General features: G+C 42.1%; 1 protein-coding gene across 1 annotated transcript in view; it reads right to left on the reverse strand.

The window, feature by feature from the left end:
• The window catches only part of Ros1 (ROS proto-oncogene 1, receptor tyrosine kinase), a 123,116-nt gene that overhangs the window by 78,738 nt on the left and 32,309 nt on the right, over positions 1 to 12,069 (reverse strand). Inside the window, exons 10-16 of the mRNA XM_005363617.2 lie at positions 11,739 to 11,861; positions 10,250 to 10,434; positions 9,097 to 9,194; positions 4,562 to 5,058; positions 2,747 to 2,959; positions 1,533 to 1,643; positions 189 to 367 (exon numbers count right to left, since the gene is read on the reverse strand). Of these exons, the coding sequence (XP_005363674.1) occupies positions 189 to 367; positions 1,533 to 1,643; positions 2,747 to 2,959; positions 4,562 to 5,058; positions 9,097 to 9,194; positions 10,250 to 10,434; positions 11,739 to 11,861 (1,406 nt within the window). The remainder of the gene's footprint in view (positions 1 to 188; positions 368 to 1,532; positions 1,644 to 2,746; positions 2,960 to 4,561; positions 5,059 to 9,096; positions 9,195 to 10,249; positions 10,435 to 11,738; positions 11,862 to 12,069) is intronic.

Consider the following 12,069-nt stretch of genomic DNA (forward strand, 5'->3'; position numbering starts at 1 on the left):
GTGCGCCACCATCGCCCGGCCTAATTTTAATTCTTTATAATTATTTAGTACGTGTTGCATGCTAGTCACTGTACTTTTTATTCTTAAGATATTAGTTACCATGGTTGGAGAAATGGCTCCATGCCATGCAAGTCACCGAAGTAGCAGGCATTGCTTTAGAGCACCCAAGACACCAGGCTCTAACTTACCACATATGTCTTCCCAGCCCAGTAGAGAAAGTGGCCCAGCCATTCAAAGGCCAAAGCACCAGCTCCTGCAATGCTTGGTATGTGATAATTCTCTGAGACATCCATCCTGTTCAGGGGCCGCACATAAACATTGCCTTTGGTGTCACTATAGTAGAGGCTGTTGTTATACCAATCCATATCTCAAAACAAAGACAAACAAATGGCACTTATCTTCATGTGTGCTAAGAGAAGCAGGGTGAGTCAATCACACTGATGCCTGTAAAGTATAGCATTGACATAGCTGTTTGTGAGAACTTAGAGTCTGTCAAACATTTCAGCAAAGGCTGGTTGTGACGGTGCAGGCCTTTAATCCCAGTACTCGGGAGGCAGAGGCTGTCTGCCCATTTGAGGCCAGCCCTGTCTATACAGTAAGATCCAAGGCTTCATAGTGAGATGCTCTCTTTCTCTCTCTCTCTCTCTCTCTCTCTCTCTCTCTCTCTCTCTCTCACACACACACACACACACACACACACACACACACACACACACAGAATATTTCAGTAAAGTAACTCCCAAATCTCAATTCCTGGAACCAGGAAGAGGAACAGATTCACACAGAGCATCTGCCTGACATTGTCCCAAGGGCTTTGCTACCTAACTGGACTCCTAAAACAGTGATGACAGATTGAACTGTCATTTTCTTAGATTCCATGAGATTGTCTATTCTGTCTGAGGCATCAACGATCAAAGAGAGGGAGCCAAGTTTCCCACCAACTCCAGGTCACACTCTTTCCACTGGTACCACACTGGCCTTCTCAGTCCAGCTCCCTCGTTGGGTGGAAATGCTGTCGTAGCTTAAGAACCAAGTTGAAATATAAAATAAGTAGGTTATACAGAAGAGATAACCTTTGGGCAAGATCACTGTCATAGCCCTTTAGAAAGAACACTTCTAGCAGTAGTGCCCTGATTTAGCCTCACAGGTCTCTCGCCAACAGGGCTTCCCGGTGCTCTCTTTAAAATGATAAGCAGCAATCTTCTTACTTCAGTCTCGCATCAAAGTCATGGAAAATCACCTAAGAGCTGTCTCAGCTGAACAAGACAGGTCGCTATTGAAAGACAATGCTGATAAATTAAAACTCGTGAGCCTCAATTAAAGCCCTTCTGAAGTGGACACAGGACATAACCTCACGTTTTATGTAATAAATAACATCCCTGCCTGAGAGCAGACACTTTCTTAACAACAGCACCGACAAGATTTTCCCTTCTTGGTAGCCCTGGTAGCAAGAACTCGGTGCTTTCCTTTTGCTAAGTCACCTGGCAAGGCACCAAGTAAGGACCTACACCTGGGGGAGTGAACATGTCTACCTGACACGTTTCCTACGTCAGAGGACAGGAACTCTCCTGGGCCAAAACTACTGAGTGGTTTGCTCCAAAGTCCATCTTCCTTCACAGCCATGATGAATGGTGGCTCAGCAGCTACATGGTAAAATGAGAAGAAAATTAGTAAGAAATTTCACACAAAGCCTAGCTTAAGGCAGTGTCTCACTATCTAGTACTAAATGGCCTAGAACTCTCTATGTAGACCAGGCTGGCATCAAACTCATAGATATCTGCTTGCCTCTGCTTTTCAAGTGCTGGGATTAAAGCCCATGTGCCAACATGCCCAACTAATGCATTCTTTTTTTAAAAAAGTAAACTATCAACATTTTGAAAAATACTATAGAATATTACAAGCAATTGCGTCTTTTTAGTAGACTTAGCTATCCCATTGAATGTTCTTCTGAGCTTTATATAAATATTTGAAATCAAATGTGAAGAGGGATGGATAGCCATGCTGCCGCTGAAACAGTGTCTAACAGTGCCAGGCCAGACACTCAGGGTCATGCCACTGTCTGTCACAGTGGCTCTCAACCTTCCTAACGCTGAGACCCTTTAAGACAGTTCCTCGTGTTGTGGTGCGCCCCAGGCATAAAATTTTTCTTGTTGCTACTTCATAACTGTAAAGTTGCTACTGTGATGAATCATAATGTAAATATGATATGCAGGATGTCTGATATGTAACCCCTGTGATAGGGTTGTTTGACCTTGACAGGGTCGTAACCCACAGGTTGAGAGCTGCTAGTCTGTCACCACAGCCGTTTCTCACTGCCCACAGCTACTGTTTGCTATGATCCCATTCTGAGAACCCAGCGGGAGTTGTGGTAATGACTATATAATGGGTACTATTGTCCTTCTATTTCTTTGAGCCAAGACGATGAAATTCAGTGTAACTCATAGACCCCTCAACGTCTCTCTCCAAGACCATCAGAGATGAGGAATATTATGTCATAATACACTAAGAAGAAATCAGTGAAGAAGAAAATTACATTTCTTCAAATATGTCTTGAAGTATACAAGGTATCAGGTAAGAAATACATATATCCATGGTGATTAATTTGATTCCCTAGTCACAGATTAAAAATTCACCCTCAAGAAGTCAGCACAGCTCGTTCTTTTCCCTTTATAACGTTTGAAGTAAGCTCTCACAGGACACTTGGGCTACAGCTCTCCTCCCTCCCAGACCCAGACCACATTCTTACCTGGAACCAGGGTGGTACCCACTGAGGGCTCTGACCAGGGCCCTGGGCCTTTGGGAGAGCTCGCTCTCACAGAAACTGTGTATTGTGTAGCACTCTGCAGCTCAGGTACATTCAGCGTGGTCCCACTTATGTTAGAGAAAACTCGAGTGGCTTTAGGAAGGTCTTGTGTGGAAACTTGCACCTCATAAGTCCAGTTCTGCCAGGCAGAAGGGCCTAAGGGGTTAGATGATGTCACTGACCTGGATAATACCACAAGGGCAGATCAAGGAATTCTGAAAAATTGATCTCAAAATACTGAGTAATTAGCAGCCATGCTTACTCGACTAACAGAGTTAGGTGACAGAAGTGCCCATTCTTCCCCATGACACTTTCTCTGTACTATTAAAGGAGACAGTATTTCCAGCAACTAAAGCCATGACAGTGTACTGTTAAAGACATTTTTATTCGGCCGGGCAGTGGTGGTGCACGCCTTTAATCCCAGCACTTGAGAGACAGAGGCAGGTGGATCTCCATGAGTTTGAGGCCAACCTAGTCTACAGAGTGAGTTCCAGGACAGGCTCCAAAGCTACCTAGAGAAACCCTGTCTTGAAAACCTTTAAAAAAATAAGTTGAAATTTCACCATGTAGCCCAGGCTTGCCTTAAATATTAAAATCTCCATGCCTTAATCTCTCAAGCACTGAGATTATAAGCAAGTGCTACCATGCCCAGCTAAGACTGTCGCTCCTTCTACATGGTAGACTCTATGTCATGTAAGAGAGGTTCTCTATAATACTACCAGGCATAACCAGGCTCTTAATAAAAAATAATTAATATCCAATATAATTACCAGAAGCCAAATCAACTGGGGGGGACTGCCAATTTATTCTCAATGTGAGTGTGAGAGAGAGGCAGGGAAGGTATCCTCACGTGTCCTAGGTTGGCCTCAACTTCTTACCTAACTGAGGGTGACCTTGAACTTCTAATCCTCCTACCTCTACCTCTTGAGTACTGAGACTGCAGGTGTCTATCACCACGTCTAGTTTATGCATCGCTGGGGATTGAACTCAGGGCTTGGTGCATGCTGGGCAAGCACTCAACCAACTGAGCACAAGCCCAGCCCTCGTTCTCAGCTATTTTTGAGATATGTAGCAAATAAGCATAATCAGTTTGTCATACAGTAAAACTTGCCCGAGGTTACTAAATCTTACTGCCGGAAGATGATTAAAGGCTATGGAAAAACGGTTCATGGGGCAAAGCTGTTCTCTGCTTCTGTATGAAAAAGTCACACGAGAACACAGCTTCAACTGTCCATTTACATCTGGTCTACAGCTGCTTCCACAGCAACCCAGAGTTAAAGACCATCTGTCCACAGACTGGGATCATTTACCCTTCTTTTAACTGAAAAGCTCCAGAGCCAACTTCCTTCCGACCACATGTGTTGTATTCTGTCTACCCAGAGATGCAGAGTCAAGCTCAGAGAGCTTCAGGGAATAGCCGAAATTCATGCAAGCCCCTCAGCCCAAGTGTGTCATCCTCCTGCCTCGACTCCATGAAAACTAGATAGTCAGTATACCTCATAAGAGATGTCAAAAATGGCTGGGCTAAAAAAAAATGGCTGGGCTATTCTACTGGGATCTACTGATGGAATATAAAGACCATCCTACTGCAAGGCTAGTAATAAATGCAAGAAATATGTAAAGACACTGTAAAACACTATTCAAGCTAAGTAGTTGCCCTCGACTGAAGACTCAATGCAGGCTCTCAAAACTGAATCTCTTTGCTGACGTCTCTCCTTTCCAGCTGGCCACTAGTCACCCTGCACACAGCGTACTCACTGGCTCCTATAGCGAGGGCAGGAGGCCTCCATTGCACAAGGGCTTCTTGAGAACCAAACAGCACCGAGAGCTCCTGTGGATGGCCTGGCAGAGGGTACGACTGGATGGATGAGCCAAAGATGACCAAGTTACCAAAGCCATATTCTTCTATGTGACTCAGGTCACATCCAACGATGAACTCATTGAAAGACAACGAGTCCTGCTGGAAAATGGCCTTGCCGTCTGTAATGAGGAAGTCGTTGTTTTCACAAGCAAAGCTCTTCACGTCCTTAAGAGGGGCCGAAGGCAGCACCTGATGGAAAGCAGAGCCGTCCAGAAACGTGGACATGAAGACTTGCATGGTGTCGTTGAAATAGATGATTCGCTTGGACTGGGGCTTTACGGCAAAGTCCTTGAGCGTGCTGCTCTCCACGATGTGCACAGCTTCCGTGTGCCTGCCCGATGGCAAAGGGAGATTGACTCTGTAAATGCCATCTCTCAGGAGATAAAAGACGTACCTGACAGGGGACAAAAGAAGATGGGTATAATTCAGCGAAAGGGTGGCTGTGTGATGTTCTAGACTAACTGCTTTAGCCTATTACAAAATCAGTGGTACAAAATCAGTACCACATATCCCAGGACTTCCCAAAGTGCAAAATGATAGAGGTCAAAGGTGGAAGTATTTGATTACAGCTGGAAATTAAAGACTTGTGCACTCCATCCTGTATGATGATGCATGATCTTTTAATTCCTCCAAGGGGCCTTTTGAAGAATCAGAGTTAAGACTAAAAAGTATCTGTAAAGATTTCAGGGGAAGCATAATATATACAAATCACATAGTTAGGGCTGGGGATATGGCCAAGTGAGGAAAGTACCCTCCAGATAAGCATGGAGACCTGAGTGTGGATCCCAGAACCCATGAAGAAATCAAGCACAGATATGTACACCTGCAACTTCCGTGGGTCTGGGGATGCAACTCTTGCAGGATCATTGGCAAGTATGTCTATCAGAAAATGCGGAGCTGCGGGTTCAGTGAGAGACCCCTTCTCAAAAACACAGATGTGATAGAGAAATGCACCCAGCTTTGACCTCCAGTCACTCCGTGTGCAGGAAGAGATAAGGATGGGCGCTTGTACACACACACACACACACACACACACACACACACACACCTCACATGAATTTCTAAAAATGTTTCCTCTAGAATATCCAAATTCTTAAGCTGAATTCTGTCAATAAATTTTCTCTTGCACTGAGAATGATAAACAGAAGAAACAAAACACTTAAGCTCTTTGCATTTTGCTACAATTAACTGATCTATTTTGTATCTGGAATCATCAAAACTTTTAACAAAATTTGCCTACAAGTAGGTCAGGCAATTACAATAATATATGTTTCATTTTGCAAACAATGGAGAATATGCAACAAGTGACCAAGGCGACTGAGCAGAACAGTCAGGAGAAATAACTCAATAGAATTGAAGATAGAGATGTAAGGCTAAGGGCTGGGAGGTGACTCAGCTGGTAACAGCACTTTCTATCCCTTCTGGAGGACAGGGTTTCTATTCCTGATACCTATATCAGGCAGCTCACAAAGCCTACAAATCCAGAGGATTTCAGGCCTCTGACATCTGAGGCCACTTATGCTCAAATATACACCCACATACACACATGAAAACAAAATAAATATATGTTAAAGATGTAGGCCCTATGTGGAATCTAGTGATCTTCTAATATGGAAAAAGAAAAGATGCTATTAGATATTTTATGGACAATAAAATATCAAAGTAAAATTGTGACCAGTGGGGCTGAGAAGATAGGTGCAGCAGTTAAGAGCACTGGCTGCTCTTCCAGAGGACCCAAGTTCGAGTCCCAGCACCCACATGGTAGCTCATAAACATCAGTAACTCCAGGTCCAGGGGACCTGATACCCTCTTCCCCTCTTCTGTCGGAGCCCTCTGACGAATCAACCTGGGTGCAGGGAGGTGGGGGGATGAGGGTTGAAGAAATAGCAGATGAAAGAAACTAGACAGAGACACGGGAAAGATTTGGGAAGTCTGTTGGTCAACACCAAACAACCCAGAGCTTTTTTCAGAACTTGCTTTTATATATTTTCAGAGCAGAAGGCAGGATGAAAAGCTATGGAGTCAGTTAACCACCTTCCTGCACTGTCCTTGGGAGAAATCACAGGCAGGCTCGCTGTCTATAGTGTGAATCCTGCTAGCAGCCAACAGTTTCCTTTTCTATCCATATGCGAACTTTGACTGACATTCACCAGCCTGTGTCTTAGTAGATAACGAGTTCTTTTCCATGGGCTTTATCATAGCTTTCTCACAGCCCTCACAGGGACTGAAACAAGCAAGCTTGAACTCAAAGGACTTATAAGTCAGAATAGGCTCCAGATGAAAACTGAATCACTTGTGGGCCACCACACTGTTCCTGCCCTCCTCAGAAACCAGGCATAAATTGGTGCACAGACATATAAGAAGCAAAACACTCATACACAGAAAATCAATACTTTAAAATTTTTAACTGGTATATATTAAACAGCCAATTTGTTGATTAAGAATTTGAGAACATGAAAATAGATGCTAGTGGGTTCATACCATCCAAAATATCTTGTCAGAACCCCGTGCAGTGTTACATTCTAATGTACATGACAACTGTTACCCCCTCTTCCTTGTCATTATTCAGTCTACGATCATTCTTCATGATGATATTCCCAAATCTTGATAACTGCAACCACATTCCAGCCTCAGGTAAAACCCTGAGATGCAAGCTCATTTTGAGATATGAATCTATGTTGTTTGCCCACTCCAGAAGGAATGGCTCTTGTCCATCTGCTCTACCAAATTCAAAACTGTTAAAAAAAAGTATTTGGAGAAACAGAACATATAAAAGAAAAACTGGATTAATGAAGCATAGTCCTCCAACAGAGAGGGAAGAAAGTGGAACTCCTACCCTGCTCACTACATGAAAGGAAAGAAGAAGGAAGAAGAGGAGAGGGAGCGAGAAGAAAAAACAGACCGAAGTGAGAGGCAGAACACAAAGGATGGGAAGAAGGGAAGAGTAGGAACTCCCTAAGGACACAATGGTGGGAAAGTAGAACACCATTGTGAACGCCAGGACAGCTGTAAACTGCCACACACATCCAGTGTCCTAAGGACACAGACCTGCTGGAAGCTGCCGGCTGGTTTTTATAGAAACTTCCCTGTCGTCTAAGTAGAAGACGATCAGAAGGGCCAGATATAGAGGGTCCTATCCTGGCTCACTGTAAAGCGGTGCGGAAAATCGTTGGATCTGCTTGAGTCTCAGCCTCCCTGTCTAACAAAGGTAACTTCCACAGTATAAAACGATTATTGAAAGGAAGATTTTGGTAATACATAGTATACAAAATTGGTGTAATCCTAATTATCATGATCTTTTCTGGTCATATTTCAAAATCTAAGCACAAATCCATTTTATTCTGATGGAGAAAAGGTATGTTTGAAAGGCTGATTTGGTAAGCAAAGTTCATTATCCACAGAATGATCATATTATGTAACTGCCAACAGCAACAGAGAATTCCACAGGATCTTACACCCTCACAAATAAGGGAAATAAGATCTGGACCAGATGAGACTGCATGCATTCAGATGCTATGGTTACAAACTAATAACTAAACTTTTCTTTTAAAACTTGAAAAACCAAAACTGCTAGAAGCAAACAAAACACCAGGTAGAGAAGAATTCTCTAAACAGAACAGGAAATGACCCCAAGTATCAGCAGCTGAGACTACATGATGTCCCTACAACAAAGCAAAATGTTTAATCTTACCCATATTGGGCATGTTTATTAGTAAAAAAAAAAATGTTGTTATTTGGTCATATTTAAGACCAAATAATGCCCAAACTAACTATGTTTTTTTGCTGAAACACATTTATAAACATCTGACATAAATATCTTCATCTCATTTCAGAAATCATTTCATTTTACATCTCATTGTCAAAAGCAATGCCACAGACTGGCTTCTTGCTAGGGATCTCAGTGCAACTGCACAGCCCAGCTGAGACCAAATGTGGTTCTTTTCATTTTGTTTTTCTCATCAGGGAAAGGGAACCTTACAGTTGAGATGTGTACCTGTTCTTAATCACCAAATCCTGTCCCATAAGGGAGGATGGTAGTAGCCTACTTGTAAAACAGCCTCTTAATAGGCACAAGAGCCAGGCCAAAGGATGAAAGGGAGCTGAAAGGCTCAGCCACAAAGGCACGTGATGAAGCAGCTTCTCACCATGGCCACTGAAGGGAGCAACGAGATATTGGTTCCTATCATAAAGTAGTGTCAAGCACTGGACTAGAATCATGGTCCCAAGGTCTCTAACGAAAGGTCATTTCCATGTAACTATAGTTTGCTGTGGAAGAGGAAACAGGCAAATTTGAAAGCAATTTTCATTACATTGACCTAAAGCGAGGTGCTCAGTTGAACTCGTCGGGTATTATAGGCCTGTACTGGAAAGCAAACTTCACAGAAAGTTTTGCCAAGGGAAGAGAACCCATATTTACAAGGTTAACACTTACCCGTTATAAGAATCAACCACAACTTTTCTAGGTGCAATGATAGATAATGGAGTAATTTCCTCAAAATTTGAGCAATTTTCTAAGTCGCAAGCATATACCTAGAAAATCAAAAGTACAGCAACAAGATTAATGTCTGTCTGCATTCATCTTGGCACCAAGTGTTTCCTGAGCAGTTTGGTACTTGGAGTTGTGATGATCACTGTGGACTTTACGAAACACACAAGAAAAAAGCACTCAATGGGTAATTTAATAGGTGCACAGCTATAATCCCAGAGCTGAGGAGTCTGAGGCAGGAAGATGGTGAATAGCAGGCTAGCCTGGGCTATACAAAATAGTCAGTATGGGGGAGAAAAAGGAACTTTCTATTTTATGTCCTAATAAGTTTTTATTTCTATTAGTACCATTAATATGAAAATATGGTGTTTTTTGTTTTGTTCTTGCTTGTTGATTAGTTGATTGGTTGGTTGGTTTACGGAAGTACCCAATTACTTTTAAAATTTGTGCTATATACAAGCTTCTGAACTTCAGTGGGACAGCAGCCTTTGTTCATTTCAATAAATATGCACTTATAAAATGAAAACTTGAAACACAAGTTTAAGTTAAGAAGACTGTATCTTCTTAAAGATTCCAGTACTAACATATTTTCAGAGGCCTATTAAAATATACCAGGTTACCATACAGTTAAGGATGCAGCAGACTTTTTTTTATGGTAGATAGTCTTACACAGTCATGTCACAAATACAAGAACTTTCTTAAAGTAGGTAAATTATCATTAATAAAAACTTGCTGGGTAATGTGGGATTCCCCTCTGTATGCGGTGAATATCACTGGTTAATAAAGGACGGCTTTGGACCTATAGCAGGGCAGAACTTAGCTAGGCAGGGAAAATAAAACTGAATGGTGGGAGAAAGGAGGCAGAGTCAGGGAGATGCCATGTAGCCCCTCTGGAGACAGACACCAGAACTTTACCGGGTAAGCCACAGCCACATGGCGATACACAGATTAATGGAGATGGGCTAGATGTTCTTGTATACTAGGTCCATGATTCATTGTTGATCTAGTATCTGAAATAAGTAGTCAGTGAAACAATGTCGTATTTACCACCAAATATGAATGTTAATATTGATAACTAACTATATTCATGCAGACTAACCAGTTTATCCATGATGAAATACATCCTCTGGTAAAGCCAATCTAAGGAGATGGAAGAGATTAGGCCTGAGCCTCTGTAAAAACTTCTCAGATCAGACATATCAGACATGTTGGCTGCCTCCTTCATCCATATGGAAGTTCCTTCTGAGAAATAAACCACCTGCTGTTGGACATTGACTGCTATCCCTAGAAGAGTCAAGCAAGAACATACATGTGGTTAAATGTCCACAGGAACAGAAAGACTTAGAATGAAGTGAATTTGTCTTTAATGTTTGTTAAAGTCAAATAGAAGCTCTTATAACTTAAAAATATTCTTCTTGGGGCTGGAGCAGTGGCTCAGAGGTTCAGAGCACTGACTGCTCTTCCAGAGGTCCTGAGTTCAATTCCCAGCAACCACATGGTGGCTCACAACCATCTGTAATGAGATCTGGTGCCCTCTACTGGCCTATAGGACATAAGTAGGCAGAATACTGTATACATAATAAATAAATCTTAAAAAAAATATATTCTTCTGAATTCTTCTAGTATATATAACGTATCTGTGCAAATATGTTGGGTATATTCATAATGTACATAAAATACTTGAAGAATTTTAGAATAGTATAGTCTTCAAATATTCAAGATAGTCAATTCTAGAAATATTGGGAAAACTGGGGTAAAGTGGATTTGGTGTGGGGTTATTTGTTTATTGCTGAAAGACTCCAGAGCCTCAGACATGTTTAAACATGCCCCCTATCGGTGGACTACATACCCAAACATGAAAGCTTTTTTGAATAATTTTTTGTTTGAAAGTTTCATAAATGTTTTTGGATCAAATCCATCCCCAATTCTCTCCCCACCACCCTCTACCCCCACCACTAGTCCCTCCTAGCTTCCTGTATTCTCTTTTTTCAAGCCCTCTGAGTCCACACAGTGGTCGCAGTATATGCTTGGGAATGGAGTCATTTGGGAATATGGGCAGCCTCTCAGGGGTCACTGAAGAAAGCTGACTCTCCATCTCCCAACAGCCATCAGTTGTCAATAGCTCCTCAGTCAGTTATATCTGCCTGAGTTCATGTACCTTCCCCTCTCCATGCTGGTTTGGTCTGGATTGATCTCGCAGAGAACTTTGTGTTTAATCACAGCCACTGTGAGTTCAGATGTACAACTGCTTAGTCCTAACAAGAAAATAGTTTCTATACAGTCACCCTGTAGTGTGCTTAGCACATTTCAGCACTAGGAAAGCTATCCAGAAAGGATAAAACTGCCAGGTCTTTTCCCAGTTTGATCTCTCCGTGTTCGGGTGTTTTCAGAGACAGCATCTTCTTTCAAGTTCCTGAGGGTAACCAAGAGCATTGGCAATATCCTGTAATGTTTGGGGGATCTGTGGGATCCCCATAGCTAGCATCAGCTTCTGAGAGCAAATTTTAATATTCCTCTCCTAGAAAATTCCATCCACAATTCCAAATATTTCCTTTTATGGTAATGAGGCATGCTTCTGTTAGACTGACCTGTAATATTATGGAGTATGGTATCTGACCAAAGGCAATGTGCTTCATCTACCAAGTACTTTAAGGACCTCTTTCTTAGAGAAGTTTTTCTGGATAAAAAGAGCCATTGTTCTTCTTCTTGAACTGAAAGACATAATTTATAGGCAGACTGAGCAACATACACATAGCAACAGAGTAAGTTTCAGTGCTTCAACCTAAGGGAGACAGGTCTTTTAGAAACTCAACTGATATGTACATATTCCATACTTTCTTCATCCATTCTTCCATTGGAGGGCATCTAGGTTGTTTCCAGGTTCTGGCTATTACAAACAATGCTGCTATGAACATCGTA

The sequence above is a fragment of the Microtus ochrogaster genome, linkage group LG9, assembly GCF_000317375.1.
Source record: "Microtus ochrogaster isolate Prairie Vole_2 linkage group LG9, MicOch1.0, whole genome shotgun sequence".
Classification (NCBI taxonomy): domain Eukaryota; kingdom Metazoa; phylum Chordata; class Mammalia; order Rodentia; family Cricetidae; genus Microtus; species Microtus ochrogaster.